Genomic DNA, 18915 nt, shown 5'->3' on the forward strand with positions numbered 1-18915 from the left:
CATGAACCAAAATTCATAAAAGAAAAAGTAGTTTTTCAAGAAAATGCGTCGGATTTTCTTTATTGTTCGCGAAATAAACAGTAGATGGCGTTAGGTTCCTAATTAATGTCCATGCAGAAAGAAAACATGACAGTAATTATGGTTTTTTCAGTTTAAATTCTTATACATTACGTTTCACTAAAAACGTTTTATTATATTAATTCAGGCTTTAAAAGTAATAACATCTTACATCGTACTTAAATCATAACCTATAAAAAACGTCAACATGCAGAAATGGCGTCTTTATAAAAATCAATATCGTAACAGCTGACTGCGGAAAGCGCCAACTCGACGTTTTCGTATCTGAACTACCAGGGCGACAGAAAAGCGAAGAGGTGTATCTATCGATCGAAACCCCGCGTAGTGCGAGAGAGAGGTTATGATTGTTATGAATGAGTTAGCGGGAGAGAGCAATAGACATCCCCTTTCTCGGTTAAAGTGTAAGCGAGATGCACTTATATGCAACTTCGTAAGGTAGACAAGGATGGATATATATTTGCCGGTTACATACGTTTTGTGATGACGGCATCTATGAATGGGGTAGTAAGTAGTTGTCAAAAGCACCCTCGTATTGGAACTACAAAATGTTTGAATGACATTTCATTCGTTATTCATTGATTAAAGTGAAATTTTTCTATTCTTGATTCAAATAAGTTATCAATTGAAGGTAAATTGATCGTTTTATTCAATAACTGCGGAATATACTTACGCATTAAATATTAATTTATTTTTGTGGGGTTTACTAACAAAACAGACTGTAACTAATATTCATTTGTGGGTCACACAAAAAAATATTAGGTTCTTTTTCACGTGAAATTTGAATTCAAGCCATTGAATCTATTTCGTGTAGTTGACTGGGTTAACGAAAAAATATTAAACTTGTACTTGTAAAAGGGTAATCTAAAATGATTACGCTATGTAGTTTTTGTAGTAAATAATGTTGAAACTGTAATTATCACAGACTAAAACATTTTATTAGACACTCATTTGACTCCAACGGAAATACAAAACTGTTTTTTTGGCATTTCATAAAGAGTAGCTGATTTGACTGGTAGTCAAGTATACCTACCTTATTATTTTTAAGCACGCTTTTGCTATTGACGTTTACGAACAGAATATTCGCATGAAATAGCGTGAAGAACTACGTGTAGAAACTGAAAGAAAGAGATGCCGTTTTCTATTTTTCTAGAGTGCAAGCGAGATGAAAATATAAACGTAATGAAACCTACTCCAATGGCGAACGGTTGTCATGACAACGCGTGTTACTACCCTTATTGATTAACTGTATAAATTAAATGCGGGAAAACAGAATGACACTCAGTTGCAAACTAATTTTATACAAAATCAACCTTCCGCAGTTGTCTTAAAGATGAATTTCGGTTGAAATAGTATTTTAAGTAGAAAACGCTAGTAGAACTACCAATATTGATTTTCTATTATCTCATTCATGCCTAGGAACTTTGAATGAGTAGAAAAGAGACAATGCTTCTTTCTCTGCGTCATATCTCATTGAACATTTGGAACTCCCAAACTACGATATGCTGTAACAATACAATTTATTTTAGAAAATAATAACGCTATACACGCTATAGTCTAGGTATTTATTGTTATGTCCCTTTTGTCACCTTAGAACTTAATTTGCTATGATAACGTGCGTATGGCTTTTCAATAAATAAAATCACGTATTTTCCCAGTGTAAACAATTATAAGAAATCAAAGTACGCCATTTGCTACGATCCTTACAACTTTACTTCATTCACATACATAAGTACATCTTGTCATACAGGACCGCCGGTTACGAGTACTATTCCGCATCTTACCCAAAGACAGTAGTTATTTCATTCAAAGTTTGGTAGTTACAATTATCTCCTCGCGTGACTTGCCGGGTTTCAGTTGACATGGCTAGAAATTATTAGGAAAGAAATAAGGGATAAAAATATTTTCTTCTTTCGATAATATGGAGTAACATTAGAACATAAAAAATACCGTCGTTGAAGTCTTTCCTAAAGTTGTTGACTTTTCATTTTGCCAATAATTTTCTCGTGTATTTCAACAATAATTTATTTCTTAAAATAAATAATTTAATGACAATAAAACAAAATAAAATATCAATCATAATTTATTGCTACGACTAGAAAATATCACACACACTCCAAATGAAACTTACGAGTATTTAAATGTATAAACAATTATTATTAATTATTTCTATTACAGTCAACTTGGGTATTTTTTCATATGAAACCAACACAATTGATAAAAGTTTGCAAAACTAAAATAAATCCTTATCAATTGTGTTGGTTTCATATGAAAAAATAATCGAAACTAGTTCAAATTCCCACGTTCAATGTTACCCAAATGATTCAAAGTTACCCAAGTTGACCGTAGTTAAAGGCGTTTTTCTCTTACATAAATAGATGGCGCCACCATGACGTTTAACAAAGACAACTTACAAACCTTTATTTAGCTTATGTTCTCTGGCCATTGTGTATTATTATTTACTAGCTTTTGCCCGCAACTTCGTCCGCGTGGTTTGTGACTTAGGACAGAATTTTCATACAAACTTCCATCCCTTATTTTATCCCCTTGGAGGTAGAAATGATCAAAATCCTTTCTTAGCGGATGCCTACGTCTTAACATGTACCTGCATGCCAAATTTCAGCCTGATCTGTCCAGAGGTTTAGGCTGTGCGTTGATAGATCACTATGTCAGTCAGTCACCTTTGAGTTATATGTATTTAGATAAATAAATAAATTCAACCCATTAAGTGTCCTACTGCAAGGGTCTCCTCACGTAAAGAGGGAGGCGTTAGGTCTTGACATCACCATGTGGCCAAGTGCAGGTTAGGGACTTTTAATACCTTCAAGGACTGTGTTAAAGAACTATCAGGCATGCAAGTTTGCATCACGATGTTTTCTTTCACCGTTGGTGCAAGTGATCATTAAACACAGATATCTAATAATCTTCAGTGAGTTTTTGGTGTGTTGCCCTGGATACAAACCCTCGACCACTTGCGTGGGGACAACTTATGTCTGGTTATTGAGGCACATTTAGCGGTAGTTTATCTATTCAAACTGTCATGTTAATATGAGCTTAAACGCTATCAAATTGGTAAACTACTGCTGAATGTACCTCAGAAATCGGACATAAGTGTATAATTTTTAACTATTGAATAGATAAACTACCGCTAAATATACCTCAGAAACCGGGGGTTAAACCACTCGACTATCATTGCTTTATTTTATATCAAGTTAAAAATTATCCACTTTCTGAGTCACTCCATTATTTCTGAGGTACATTCAGCAGTAGTTTACCAATTCAATAGCGTTTAAACTCATATAAACATGACAATTTGAATAGATAAACTGCCGCATATGAAATCGGGCATTGAAAAGTTCCATACGCCAAATCATTTTACTCAAAAAACCCCACACTTAGCAAACCGCCATTTTACAAAAATAACCTAAAAAATAATCATCCCTTACTGCTATTAGCACTGAATAAATCAATAGTGGCTTTACTAACAGTATTCTGATAACTTTGCACCCTCCCTTCATGTATAGTAGATATTTCACCCGAACTGGGCTGTAAGCCGTTCCTTACGGGAGGTACTTTACGCCCGTTTAGTAGTAATGGGTTCAAATCTGGCGGATCTGAAATTGAAGGCACGTTATTTATATATATACACACATAATGTCACGCTTTTCTCCTATATGGGTAGGCAGAGCGATAATTTTTGAGCAAGGGAAGTTTGTAAGGATCGTACCTAATGGTGTTCTATGGTCTCTGCCTACCCCTATAGGCAAGTTATTTGTGGGTTAAAAGCAATATGTTGGATTGAGATTGGGTCTGAATTTGGAAATACAATGAAGATGTACAAATTTCATGCTAAAAAACCACTTTAATAGCACTCCGAACAAACATGACCATCATCGATGTATCTAAAATGGGACCACATGGGAAACAAGACCTTTCAAAACATGCTACCTTTTTCTGAAGTTGATTTAAAGTAGAGACAAAGTATTAGTGGATATAGACTTGTTTTATCTGCAGCGGGAATCGAACCACGTGCAGTTTTGTGAAAGATGCACCATCCTAATAGGAGGGTATAAGATCTAAATAATAAATTAAAATGAGTATTAGAGCGCTTGCATTTTTCTAGAATAGATAAAGTTAGACACCAATAAAAAAAAATTTTTTTTGGTCTTTGCTTATAGAGTTATTAAGGTAACAGTCAAATTACTATAATATATTATTATTAACTGTTTCAATACAAGCTTTAAAATATGTGATGATTTATGAAATGAGATGATTTTAAATACATTCATCAATTACCTACCATGACCTACCTTCATCTACACTCTTAGTCTTCCTCTGCATCCCAACAATACAAGGTCCTTTGGCCAACGACCATGAGGGCACAGGGTCTTCCCTCTTAATAGGCTCTAACAAAGTCCTCCTAGACCTTGAAATCAACGGCAAATCTTTCCCATCGTCAATTTCCATTTTTTTTTCAACTGGCAACAATTTGTCATTATCTGGCAACACCGAAGGATCTAACTTCGAAATTTGACTTTCAACTGTAAATATTTGCTTTTCTTCTTTAATTAAAGTAGGTTTTATATCAGCTGAGGAATTCGTTTCAGTACTGTCCTGGTTCAGAAGACGGTGTTTAGGTGAAGTAGACTCTATTCTTTTGGGAATACCGTTCAGTTTCGGTAGCTGGTCTTCTAGGGAGAGAGGGGGGGCTGAAGCCATGTATTGGCTGTACATGTTGCCTATTAGCTCTTCCGTTCTTCTGGAAAGAATGTTTATTTCGATTTTTATGACTTTCTTATTAAAAGATGTAAGGTGGGTAACCCAAATAAGGCCTAGGCCAAAAAAGTGTACCTTAACTAGCGCACATATATCTACATACGACGGAGGTTCAAACCAAAAAGCGGGATATTACAAAAATAGGCCTTATTAAGACAAAGGCCTCATTTGGGTATTACTACCTTACCTATTTTTTATGTGGATTTTTCTTTTACTTTTTTTTCATTTTCAATTTTAATTTTCGCAGTTCATATTAGTTACTGTTAGTTAGTTATTAGTACCATTTAATCCATTTAATTGGGGGCGAACCGAGTACCGTATTTATACTACGCACTTTACCAAAATCCGGGGGTGAGTGCACTTTACCTCTCCCGGGAATCGAACCCGAAAACTCATGATCGGTACTCACAAGAAGGTAAGACCCAAAATGTGAAAAGCTTTTCCTAAATAAATAAATAAATTTAACCCATTACTGTCCCACTGCTAGGCAAGGGTCTACTCCCGTAATGAGGGAGGGAGGCCTAGAGTCCACCACGCTGGCCAAGTGCGGGTTTCCTAAATAATATATTTTTATTTAATTTCATTACCTTGTTAATGGTATAATGACAGTCTGTGGTGCTGCATTCGTAGGATGATAGGCATTAGGACCAAAGCCATCTAGAGCTGAATTACGCGTCACCTGAAAATATACATAATTAGTACAAAACATTTTCATTCTTTTTATCTATAAGGTCGGGGAAAAAGTATTTTCGCATTATAGTATGTATGAACTTGTAATAAAATCTTTTCTCTGCACAAAAAAGCTCGATATTTGGGTACCTCACGAGCTCACTGAAAGAAACCTAATGAACAGTGTACTCATTTGTGATTCTTGAAGCCAAAGAGATTTTATTACAAGTTCATACATACTATAATGCGAAAAGACTTTTTCCCGACCTAATATATTAATAAAAATAAATCACAGAAATGTATTTACGCGCACAACTTAACAACAAAACTAAGTTGGATATTTTTTTCAATATGTTTGTAACTATCGGGACAAGGTTTGTATGGGATCGATGGGATCAAAATTCCCATGGGAATGGAATCAAAGGTATAAAATGTTACTGTATACGGATTAAAAACTTCAATAATAATGTGTGAAACTCGAAATGGTCTACAACAATAAGTATTATTATTACCTCCATAACTCCAATTTGTGTGGTCCTCACGTGATATGGAAAATTCTTATTTGCAAACACTGGCAGTGTTAGAAGCTAAAACATAAAAGAATAATATTAATAAACATTACAGTCAACTTGGGTAACTTTGAATCATTTGGGTAACATTGAACGTGGGAATTTGAACTAGTTTCGATTATTTTTTCATATGAAACCAACACAATTGATAAAAATTTGCAAAACTAAAATGAATCTTTATCTATTGTGTTGGTTTTATATGAAAAAATAATCGAAACTAGTTCAAATTCCCACGTTCAATGTTACCCAAATGATTCAAAGTTACCCAGATTGACGGTAAAGATTGTATATTTTTCATTAACCATCTTATCATTTTAGTTAATCGAAGTAGAAATTAAAAGAAAATATAAATAGGATCCTTGATTTAACTAGGACAATCATAGAAATTAAAATTATTGATCTAAATAAATTAAGGAAAAGTACAAAAGAATTTATGGATACCTACTTATTGTTTCTTATTTTTTTAAACGATGATATTTTATTCTCACCAGAAACATGATGTGTCCACTAAATGTTATAAATAATAATACGGCGATGACTACGCTCTCTCGCACCCATTTATCTGAAAAGCATAAGTAACAAAATTTTATGACTTAGATTGAACATTCAATGCATTATTTGATAACTATTATAGCATAAGAACTTATACAAACAAAATAAAATGAGAATATTTGATTTTCTTCAAAAAAACTATTAAAGATAATAAATGTAGGAGACTAATTATTAAATGTGAAAGTTCTTTTTTGTTTTTTTAAAAGGACAACTCCCGCACTAAGAATTGCTCTTATGTCGCGAGGACTTTTACAAACATACAACCAACGGACATAAAGTACAACCAGACCCGAAACAATTATTTGTAGATCGCACAAATAATTGTTCCGTGTGGGAATCGAACCCACGGCCTCCCGACGCAGTAGTGTTGGCGTGGTGACCTAAACCACTGCGCCACGGAGGCAGTCAAGTTGGTTGGTTGGTTTCAATTATATCGAAGTTAAAGATGATCCGCATATCACAGACAGACGTCCGCATTTATAGTATTAGTACTATTATATAACAAAGAAAATATAATACAAAGTGTATTGTTCTTACCTATATAAGAATTAGCAGTGAGAATAAACAACGGTCCCGCGTAGAACCACAGTGTACCACAGATAAAAAAAGGGCAGTAGAACATGTTCTGAAAAGAAAACAACGAAATAATCAATAACAAATAATTCAAACCGACTAATCCTAATATTTTGTACTAGCTGACTCGCGCAACTTCGCTTGCGTCACATAAGAGAGAATGGGTCAAAAATTTACCCGTTTTTGTAACAATTTTTATTGCTACAACGCGCTAATCTCAGGAACTACTGGTGCGAATTGAAAAGTTCTTTCAGTGCTAGATAGTTCATTTATCGAAGAAGGCTATAGGCTATATATCATCACGCTACGACTAATTAGAGCAGAGTACCAGTAAAAAATGTTACAAAAACGGGAACAATTATGGCCCATTCTCTCTTATGTGACGCAAGCGAAGTTGCGCGGGTCAGCTAGTTCATTCATAAATCCATAATTAAAACTCACCTTTTCCGGATACTTTCTAACAGTAAAGAAAGTAGAGTACGCGAACATGCACCACGCGGCGATCCTCAGTACAATGAGACCATACCCTGCAGGACTCTCGTATAGGTACAGTACTTCACCCGGGTCGAAGGCCTGAGACAAAAAGTAGTATGTTAACTTTTCTAGATAAAAATAAATGTTCAGTTTCAAAAAAAGTCTGTTAATTTTCTACCCGTTTGAGTATATCATTGCTGTTTCTATAATATGAAATGAACAATATTAAGCTCGCGGCTTTATATCCAATTAGTTTAACTTGACATGAGTACATACATATTAGGTAGGGGAAAAGTCTTTTCGCATTATAGTATGTATGAACTTCTAATAAAATCTTTTCTCTACACAAAAAAGCTCTATATTTGTGTACCTCACGAGCTCACCGAAAGAAATCTAATGAACCGTGTACTCATTTGTGATTCTTGAAGCCAAAGAGATTTTATTACAAGTTTATACATACTATAATGCGAAAAGAGTTTTTCCTCGACCTACATTAAGGCGCTTACCTTGGCTTGGTACACAAAGAGCACAATATAAGTGACGACGTAGCAGCACATGAACACGGTCAGCTTAACGGTGAAGCCGAGCTTGAGGCGCGCGCGGGTTATTGTGTAGCCCTTCGCCATCAGCACCAGCAGCAGGAGGAACGTCATACAAGATAACCCTAGCAAGGATTCGAACCAGAGACTAATATATAGCTGTCTCACTACCACAGAGGCAGTTACTTGTCTATCAAGCCTACGTGCTTCAAAGAGCACGTAAAGTAGTCAATCCTACGCCTGACCTCTCACTGGTCGTGTCTACCGTCGGACTATGAGAGTGAAGGAATAGAGAATGTACCTGTGTATTGTGCACACTTAGACTCTACAAAGATAGCTGTCTGAAACCAGTCGAATAGAAGCCAGCGAGTTGTCTTTTATCACCGCTAGAGGGAGCTAGTAAGACACTCACCTCAGCCTGATAATTAAATACCATTAACGATAAAAAATGGTATTTAAAACAACCCCTTCCATGATTCTAACGTGAAACCTCTATGTAGATATTGTAGACACTACTACAGCATCATCTAGCTAGTTAATCCTATTGCTACAGTTAGATGGAGCTATAAGACACTTACCTTGGCTTGGTACACAAAGAGCACAATATAAGTGACGACGTAGCAGCACATGAACACGGTCAGCTTGACGGTGAAGCCGAGCTTGAGGCGCGCGCGGGTTATTGTGTAGCCCTTCGCCATCAGCACCAGCAGCAGGAGGAACGTCATCTCCGAGAGGCCGCAGAAGAATTGACCTGGAAAACAAGAATATACTCTTAATTTTGCTCGGCTTGACTATATTAAAATCATGTAGGTTCCCACTATTTCCGAGACCCCGGATTGCCTGGAAACAATCAATGGTTCATAAGTTTAACCTATTAATGTCACACTGCTGGGCAAGGGTCTCCTCCCGTAATGAGGGAGAGGTTAGGCCTTGAGTCCACCACGCTGGCCAATTACGGGTTGGGCAATGGTTCATAACTTTACATTTTTTTTTGGGTTTTAATCCGGAGCTTGCTATAGCTGAATGTTATTTAATATCTGTGGAGCTATATGCTGCCGCCGTGGCGCAGTGGTTTAGTCCCACACGGGACATTGTTTGTGCGATCCACAAATAATTGTTTCGTTTGTATGTTTGTAAAAAGTCCCCGCGATACTAGAGCAATTCTTAGTGCGGGAGTTGTCTTTTATTAAAACAAAAAACATAACATATAACCATCACATATTACTATATTCCATGGCCACGTATACCTGATTACAAATTGTCTGTAGCTTATTACCATTTGTCGCAAACTATTTATTGTTGTATAATAATAGAAAGAAGGATTTGTAGGTATTTGCTGTAAGTTAAGTGGGAGGAACATGGAAATCTACCGCAGCGCGTTTTAGCAGAAATACTGAAACAAGGCGGAAGTGACGTAAAGACATTAATTAATGACGTTTAGTTAAGAATTGAGAAGTGCCAAATCCCGCACTAGCGTGAGCTGTATTCAAACACATAGAGAAGTATGTATGAATCCATACATATAATAAAACAGTAAAAATGGCATGTCTGTACTTTTTATTGGCAAAATAATCAATACCCCCTCGTTAATGGCTTAGGAACAGTAATAGAACACAAATCAACACAAAGAAATGTCTTTTCGTCTATTCGGCTGGACTACTAGGCAAAATTTGTATGAAACTTTTTTTGTTGTACAGCTATTAAGTCTAGGCAACATATAGGCTACAATTTATTTTGAAAAAAGACGAAAGATGGGAAAAAATATGACGCATTATTACGCAAGCGAAGTTGCGCGGGTCAGCTAGTAATAAATAAACAAGTAATAAACTCACCCACAATCCTAGCATTATCACTGCCCGATCCGTTAGCCGCGTACCTCAGATAGGCGAGGCTCTGCATCATGACGCCCGAGTGCTGCGCCACGACGGACATGAGGAACAGCTTGTACGTGGAGTGCAGCAGGTGGCGGGACTTGAGCTCCACGCTGCACATCACTACCGCTATCATTACCACTACGTACGCCAGTGTGTACGCTAGGAGTACTGGGAGCACGTCTGCGAGAGAAAAATGGATTATATACAAAATTATTAATATAGGTCAGGAGTTCCCAACCTTTTCTTAGTCCGGGACCACTTTTATATTATTCTTGTTATCAGGGACCACTATGTTAGTATATTAAAGATAAATAGTTTATTGAAAATCCTGAAAATTGTAAATTTTAAAGTCATTCGCGGACCACCGGTTGGGAACCACTGATATAGGTAATGCATGCTTTTTTCTCTCAGCATTTTTCAAAAGGAATCTTGTTTAATTCTTTGAAATTCAATTTTAATTATGGTTCTTTGCTTAAGTTAAATTGTTAATTGTATTCAAATGCACTTCATGATATAAAAATAACGAGTATATATTTTAAAATAATAGAAAAACTGAATGTAATTAATACTTTGATTGACTCGGGGATCGTAACTGCGTCTTCCTGGTTGATAAAGGTACATACATCATGTCGTACATCATACCGAAACAAGTACCTATTAGAAAACTAAAAATAGGTAGCATAGATAGATGTATTCAGGCCAATGATGATAAGTAGGTAGTTGGAACATAATAATTACAAGGTACATACTAAGTGCATAATCATTTAATCGACTCACAAAATTCATCAGCTGAAAAGTGCTCATGCCAGAAGTCACCATCTGGTCCATTTGTCATCAAAAACTTGTATCTTACGTCCAACCCCTGAAAAAAGCATAATATTAAGAAGAATGCTTATACTATTCCATTCTATTCTTCGAAACTGTCACTATTTTTCAAATATGTGTATTCTACACGGCTATCTCCCTGAACGAGTCAACTGCCATTTTTAATTGAGACTTGCTTGAGCGCATAGACCCATAATAATAATGTCCTTACCCATGCAACTTCGGCAGTCAGTTTCATTGAAACTGGCCAATGATGCAGGACTCTGTTTATAGTGTCGCGCGTGTGTGTACAATACACAGGTACACTCTCTATTCCTTCACTCTCATAGTCCGGTGGGACGGATAACCGACACGACCAGTGAGAGGTCAGGCGCAGGACCGACGGCTTTACGTGCTCAACTATACTGACTGTCATGTCAAAATATCATAACACTATCTTATATTTTTTGTTTCTATAGAACTGGGCATTTCTCGCTCGCTTCTGCTTCCTCTCATTCGATGGACAGTTCGAGTACTTAATCGAGTATGAGAAAGAGATGGGAATACCACGGCCCAATTGCTTTATACAGCTTATGACCAGGTCAGTTAATAAGTTCTATTACCTTATTATGATAGCCGAGTGGTATAAGTTGACACCTCCCACGAATTCGAATCCGAGGCAACACACCAATGACTTTTCGAAGTTATGTGTGTATTAGAAATAATTATCACATGCTCCAACGGCGAAGGAAAACATCGTGAGGAAACCTTGCATGCCTAAAATTTGTTAAATACATTTATTGAGGGCATGCAAAGTCCCCAAACCGCACTTGGCCAGCGTGGTGGACTCAAGGCCTAACCCCTCCCTCATTACGGGAGGAGACCCTTGCCCAGCAGTGGGACAGTAATGGGTTAAATTTATTTATTATTTATATTACCTTATTACTCTCGCAGTTGCTGATAGCAATGAACCACCACCTCTCCCTGGCAGAACGGAACCGTCTGGAGTTGTGGCACGACACCAACAGCCGCTCCTTCTCCGGACCGCTGCCCTGGCTGCTTGACTCGGCGTTCAAACGACGACGGCGAAACCTCTCGTACAGGTTTATTGAACGCTTGATTTTGTGCTGAAAATTATGTAAAATATACCTCTAAAGTGGGAAAGTAAAGAAATATCTGTGGACAACTCATACACGGTCATCTGATCCCAAACTAAGCAGAGCTTGTACCATTCGTTTCTTATTCGTTTTAAAAAGACAACTCTCGCACTAAGATTTGCTCTTGTGTTGGGAGGACTTTTACAAACATACAAACAACGGATGCGAAGTACAACCAGAGCCGAAACAACTATTTGTGGATCACACAAATAATTGCTTCGTGTGGGAATCTAACTCACGACCTCCCGACGCAATGTTATCGGCGTGGTGACCTTAACCACTGCGCCACGGAGGTTTGATGCCAAAATAAGTAAAGCTTGTACTATGGTAACCAAATAACTGATAAACATACTTATATACTTCTAATTACATACTTATATAGATAAATTAACAAAGCTCAAATTAGATACTCGTGCGCATCACACAAATATTTGTCCCGGGTGGTATTCGAAGCCACTACACGCGGCGCTACGGTTACTGCGGCGAAGTGACAAAATTGCAGTTCAATGATGATGTTTTCTATAATTATATGTAAGAAATACTAAAACAAACAATACATTTTAATTAGTCGCCAGTTCAGCCAGTAAACAAATTAATTTATAAGAGTAACTATCGGTTCAGCACGTGTTTTGTCGTACATGTATTCGTAATTCTACCACCCACGCACTTGTTTCAATTCTTTAGTTGAACTAAAATGAAAGCTTGCGAAAATTGGAACTAAACATTTTTTAGGACTTGGTGTTATAGCCTCAAAATTGGGGCTCTTCGAACAAAAATAGGACCGGTGACAAAACTCCTAGCTAAGAAACGGTTAGGCTTGGCTCGAGAATTGAACCCAGAATTAGTGATTTGCCTATTGAAAAAGCTTTCAGTTTCTTTACCTCTAACTCTGAAGCATATTGCAAGATTAGCTCTTTAAAAAGCTTAGCTTAGGGAATAGTTGTGAGGTTTATTTACACAGTCTCCTTCCTTCACATTACAAACACAGCAATAAACTGACTGGTGACCTCATTGTCACGCTACTTAAGCAAAAAAAAAACCTTTAAAATGTACACTAATTTTTATGTAACAATACACATCTTTCTTTTTTTTTATCCCCAAGAAACTCCCCACTTACCCCACTCCTATTCTTCTGATCAAACAATATCTCCACATCATTGAGCTTCCCAAACCGGCTTCCATTCTCCCCAGGGCCGATGCTCTCCCATAACTCGTCTTCAGGTAGCATGGTAGTAGACACATTGAATTCATCGGTCGGGACCAGCTCGTACCAAGTGGTGTTGGCGTCCGTCGGCCTTGCTTCCTGAGGAGTCGTTTTGAGGAACTGATCGTAATATGATGGCTCTGGGGGGACTAGTTTTGTGGTGTTCTTTGATTTTGGTTTTGGGGTCGTTTGTGGGGGTGATGTGGTGCTGAAAGAAAGTTGTGGTTACTTAATTTGTCAGACTTGTGGAATTCTGTCCTGTAATGGAATCCTGTCTTTACTGGCTTAGATACTTTGAATAAAATCTCTAAAATTTTTTTTCTTCTACCTTGTTGGCGCTGTTCCGTTTATTGTGGACTAGTGTGTACTCAATAAACTCGAACCCGAGGTTCCGAGACATCACACCAATAACTTTTCCAAGTTATGTGTGTATTAGATATAATTATCACTTGCTAAAACGGTGAAGGAAAACATCGTGATGCAACCTTGCATGCCTGAGAGTTCTTTACAACAGTTCTTGAAGGTATGCAAAGTCCCCAAGCAGCAATTGGCCAGCGTGGTAGACTCAAGACCTAACCCTTCCCTCATTACGGGAGGAGACCCTTGCCCAGCAGTTTGACAGAAGGCTTAAATTTATTAATCTATTTTATATAAACTGCTTACCTTTTCGAAGCCGGCAGTTCCTTGTTCGCCTTAGTAAGTATACAGCCGGAGTACTCCGTGTCAGGATACCAGTGAGACAGTCTGATTATCTGGTTCTGTCCAGCGCGGTTCAACACCTCTTCTTTTTCTTTACACGACTGGTGACATAAGGACCAAACATGATATACACTCGAAATAAGTCTAAATAACTATAAAAGGAATTAAATAGATATACAGATTCCTCCGGGAAAAAACATAGCTAACGGCAAAAATTTATAAGACGAATGTTTTTAACGGATATTTAACTTAATTACGGCAATCAAATACATACATATCTTCAGGAAGGCAAATCTAAATAAAAATTGTAAATTTTGCCATATATAATCGGACAACCTTAAGTATAGAATACTAGTTCATACCCGCGACTTCGTCCGCCAACAGAATTTTCCCATGGAAATGCGTCATTTTCCCGGGGTAAAAAATAGCCTATGTCCTTTCTCGGGTATCAAAATATCTCCATACCAAATTTCATGCAAATTTGTTCAGTAGTTTAGGCGTGATTGAGTAACAGACAGACAGACAGAGTTACTATCGCATTTATAATATTAGTATGGATTATCATTCACCACCACATCAGACGTCTCTTGTTTTGAACTTTATTTAGACACATACAATAGTCTTTGTAACCAATCACTCATTATTGTCTTACCTTACTACTATGATAGACCGAGGGCCACTGGCTGTCGTCATCGTAATAGAGCAAGAGATTCGGTATTCCCATCTCTTTCTCATACTCGATCAAATACTCGAACTGCCCGTCGAGTGAGAGGAAGCAGAAGCGAGCGAGGAAGGCCCAATTCTGCAGAAACAAAACATATAAGGTCTTGATATTTTTACATGACAGTCAGTATAGTTGAGCACGTAAAGCCGTCGGTCCTGCGCCTGACCTCTCACTGGTCGTGTCGGTGTACCGTCCCACCAGACTATGAGAGTGAAGAAATAGAGAGTTTAGTAATGTCAGTCCTGCGTTGTCCAGTTGCAATGAAACTAATCGCCGTAGCCTAGGGCATTATTTATATTTTGGTTGAAACTTACTTCTAAAATTCTTGCAGTGAAATAGGCCGATTTTTATTTATAATTATAACATCCACGACACGAAAATCTATGACTACTAACTTTCAAACTGGAATTTATGTAAAAAATTGCGAGTAGGGATAATTTTTAAGGTTTACTTGCGATAAGAAGGCAATGTTACTTTTGAAAAATTCACGGAAGTCACATTTACTAGGTACTGCTATGTCATAAAAGAGAAAAGCGTCGTATGAAAACTAAGACAAAATTAAGCAATAACCTGAAAATTAATTTTCCTGTCATACTTTTTTTTTGTTTAGATTCGTTGTTGTCCCTGGCTTTATGCCTAATTCCGCAAGTCGTATTTTTTCGACTTAAGGAACCATGTTGAAATAAATCCTTTTTTAAAGTTCAGACTATCCTTAGAACTTTAAATGTAAGTGGCACTGTTTAGGGACGAATTCCCCTATTCCTAAAATATTAAATCGATCAAAAGTAACTGGATACTTACCTCCTTGGTATCGACCCTGCCTTCCACCCACTTGCCGTGAACCCGTGACGTCACGAACAGACACAACACCAGACATCCCGGCAACCGATGCATTATCGATCTAATATTTAATTAATTATTGTAAATAATCTTACAAATTTCCATTAATTTTTATTAGGCTGTAAACGAAAACAATCTTTAAAAATAGCATTGTAAACAAGAACATAATTTTATAAGGCGTTCTGTTTTCGAAACGAAAAAAAAAACTTTTTAGGAGGTAAAAATTTCAATTTTTTTTTAAATTTTATGTGGTGTAAAATAGAAAATAATCGGCAGAAATCTGTTTGTTTATTAGTAGCTGATTTTAATTAGAATGTTATTAGACAAGACGAGAAAACCACGTGTCTTCTTCGTTTTAAAATATTTAAATTGCGTAATTTTCAATTAAATTATAATAAAGTCAATACAATTTCTGTATATATTTCACAAAACTTTCTGCCTTCAATTACTTAAAAAAGTTAGAAATAAATTGCCACGATATAAGATATTTAAGCTAAATTATAAAATGCATTACTTCAACAAAAATAAAAATAATTTACTACACGATACGGAAATAAAATGCTATCTATTTAATATACTAATGGACGTCATTTACTTTAAAAACAATATTAATAATTTATAATCTACGTACGAATAAATAATTCTTTTAAGTACTTACTCATAATAATCTCGCAAAATTCGCAATTAAAATAAATACAAACTTTATGATAATGAATAATAACTAACAAATAATAACAAAAATAATAAAATAACACTTTTTTAATAAAATAAATGGTGGTATTTTAACAACTACAGTAAGGATGTTCATTTGTTTTGGATTTCTATTTTGTTGTGGGGAAACTCGTTGTCATGGCACCGCGTCTCTAACGAAATGGATGCGTTCGCGTAAATATAACAACATACTGAACTTGAAATAAGAAGTTGTAAAAAGATACCTGTGAAAAATGACAAAGTAGAAGTCTATAATAATAATAATGTGATTTTAGTTCGAATAAACAGGTATAAACAATGTCTTTCTAAAATCACCGTAATTTATAGGATTCTTAAAAAAATGTCTACGAATTTACATTTTAAGTTTTAATCATCTCGCTTATGTACTTGTTGTAATAGAACCACTATATTCCAGGCTAAAGATATCATTGTATCTATAAAATAAATATTTATAAAATCCTTATTGTCCAGCGACATTTTCTTACGAGCAGAGATATTTCTGGAGACCCCTCTCAGACGCGTCTTAATAAAATCAACCTCGAATCTTTTTAAGCCCTATTTAAAATGTCCTAGACCTACTGATCCCAAGCATAGGGCACTTATACCTCTGTGTAAATGTAATTTGACTCGTCCAGAGAATAGGCATAATACTCGCTACGATTTCTAGATGCATCTCGAAAAAAAGCAATTAGGCAACTGTAACACAACGAGTAGCCACAAATAATTAAAAGGTTCTGTGGTTTGGGACGAATTCAACCTATTTAATTGCTTTCTTCCTATCGTATGGTTAGCAGCAAATCTAGTGTCAAAGTTGTTCAAGCCTTTGACATGATTTAACGACTGCTATCTTAATCGACAACAACCGAATTGGTTGAATCATCCTTGATTTGAGCTTAACAACATATTTGGAGATTCATTTTAATACATATTTAAGAAGATACATAGCTTCAAAACATAATTGGGGCCTAGATTTTGGAATTACCACTTGCGTGGGAGACCGCTTGATTATACTAGACTATTACTTAAACAAATAGTCCTTAGTCCCAACTGTCAATGGCCAAATAAAGACCGAAACAATCTAACGTTAATCTTAATGTAGTTTTTACTACAGTTTACGGCACCCAGTCAACGAGTAGGATGGCACAAATTGGATGAAATTGCACAGTAATGGAGGAACGGGGTCAGTGAGGCTGAACTCTAGTTGGTGCAATGTTTTTAATCTCATGTGGGTGATCGTTTACAGATAAATACTGCAGATTTGAGATAAAAAAAGTTCCCAACCCGCACTTGGCCAGCGTGGTGGACTCAAGGCCTAACCCGTCGCCTCGTTTGGGAGGAGACCCTTGCCCTGCGGTGGGACAGTATTGCGTTAAAAAAATGCCTCCTGAGATGCTTTTTTTACAGTCTACTTGGTAGTTTATTATTGTGCGTATCGTATCGTACGTAATAAAACCGTGTTTAATTACAACACTATTTAAAGACAAAAGACGAGTACTCCGGGCTTCTATTGATAAACATTCAGCACTTTCACCCCACCCGGGATTCGACCCTGAAACCTCATGATCAGAAGGCAGAAACACTATCGACCGCGCCACATTGGAACAATTTTGCTTGATATATCTTTAAAGACAGGAACGTTTCGAGTAGATCTGAATCGATAATCTAATGACATCATCATCAGCGTAGCTTTCTTCCAACTATGTTGGAGTCGGCTTCCAGTCTCACCGGATGCAGCTGGATACCAGTATTTTACATGGAGCGACTGCCTATCGGACCTCTACAACCCAGTTACCTGGGTTATAACACGATACTCTTCGGTAAGACTGGTTAACAGACTCAAGCTTCTGACTACTGTTAACGACTGTCAAAGATCTTTGAAAAAGACCGGTGGGTCTTATGACAAACAGGATATAATTTCAAGGAAAAGTGCGTTTACTAAGTAGACATACTGTTGATTCATGCAAAAATACGATCTTCCTGAAATCCAGCGAAGTGTGTCAAATTTCTTGGAAATCTCAATTGCTTCCTTTGTTTCCTTGTAACATCCTTTGATTTGGGATTTTTCCACGACTCACGCTTGAAGTCGGTATGACGTATCTTTTCATTAGAAAAGAAATTATTCGTGTATGTCAGCGTGTTTATGATAAACTTGAAAACTGCTAAACAAACTATATATGACTTTAATCACAATATAGAGCTATTTGTAAGAAAGATTACTTATGATTCGTTGGTTTAGGTTAATTTATAGGGAGTTAAACCAAGAATGTCTAGGTAGTAGATAAAAATAATAAATAACATTAAGAAACTAATCGGAATTAAAAAGTTTTGAGTCATTTGGTACACCCACTAAAAAAAAAGTAATAGCCAACAAAAAAATATAGCAACAAACTCAGAGCGTTATTTTTTCGTAGTAACGTAATTAGGTACCTATTTAAGTTTAAAATCAGAAAAAAAACGTTTCTCGTATTAAAATCACGTTTGCTTTTTGGAGATTTCAGTAAATAATCTATCTACTTAAAACAAAATCTAGCAAAATTAATACTTAGTCCTTTCACTCATACCATTATCATCCTGTAAAAAAATCTCTTCGGTGTTTGATCTTTGACCTCCACGTGGGTTTACCTTGATAATATCGATCAAAAGCTAACAGCTGTTTTCTTAGAACTATCACAAAG

At 36.4% G+C, this 18915-nt stretch overlaps 1 protein-coding gene across 3 annotated transcripts; it reads right to left on the reverse strand.

Annotated features, from left to right (window-relative positions):
• Positions 1–2170: 2170 nt before the first annotated feature.
• LOC142984826 (transmembrane protein 145-like) lies at positions 2171–16317 on the reverse strand. Of its 3 annotated transcripts, none has more exons than XM_076132668.1 (16): positions 16188–16317; positions 15491–15590; positions 14618–14767; positions 13930–14066; positions 13180–13474; positions 11844–12032; positions 10879–10963; positions 10060–10281; positions 8806–8978; positions 7656–7787; positions 7179–7266; positions 6578–6651; positions 6033–6107; positions 5439–5530; positions 4386–4831; positions 2171–3689 (listed from the first exon to the last, which is right to left on the reverse strand). In XM_076132668.1, the coding sequence occupies exons 2-16, from the start codon at positions 15581–15583 to the stop codon at positions 3511–3513; spliced, it is 2430 nt and encodes an 809-aa protein (XP_075988783.1). In that variant the 5' UTR covers positions 15584–15590; positions 16188–16317; the 3' UTR covers positions 2171–3510. The 3 variants fall into 3 exon arrangements, with proteins under 3 accessions (XP_075988783.1, XP_075988782.1, XP_075988784.1); XM_076132667.1 differs by having other exon boundaries at positions 4386–4834; XM_076132669.1 differs by having other exon boundaries at positions 3551–3689; positions 4376–4834.
• Between the last annotated feature and the right edge of the window lie 2598 nt (positions 16318–18915).

The sequence above is a fragment of the Anticarsia gemmatalis genome, chromosome 28 (genome assembly GCF_050436995.1).
Source record: "Anticarsia gemmatalis isolate Benzon Research Colony breed Stoneville strain chromosome 28, ilAntGemm2 primary, whole genome shotgun sequence".
In the NCBI taxonomy this organism is placed as follows: Eukaryota; Metazoa; Arthropoda; class Insecta; order Lepidoptera; family Erebidae; genus Anticarsia; species Anticarsia gemmatalis.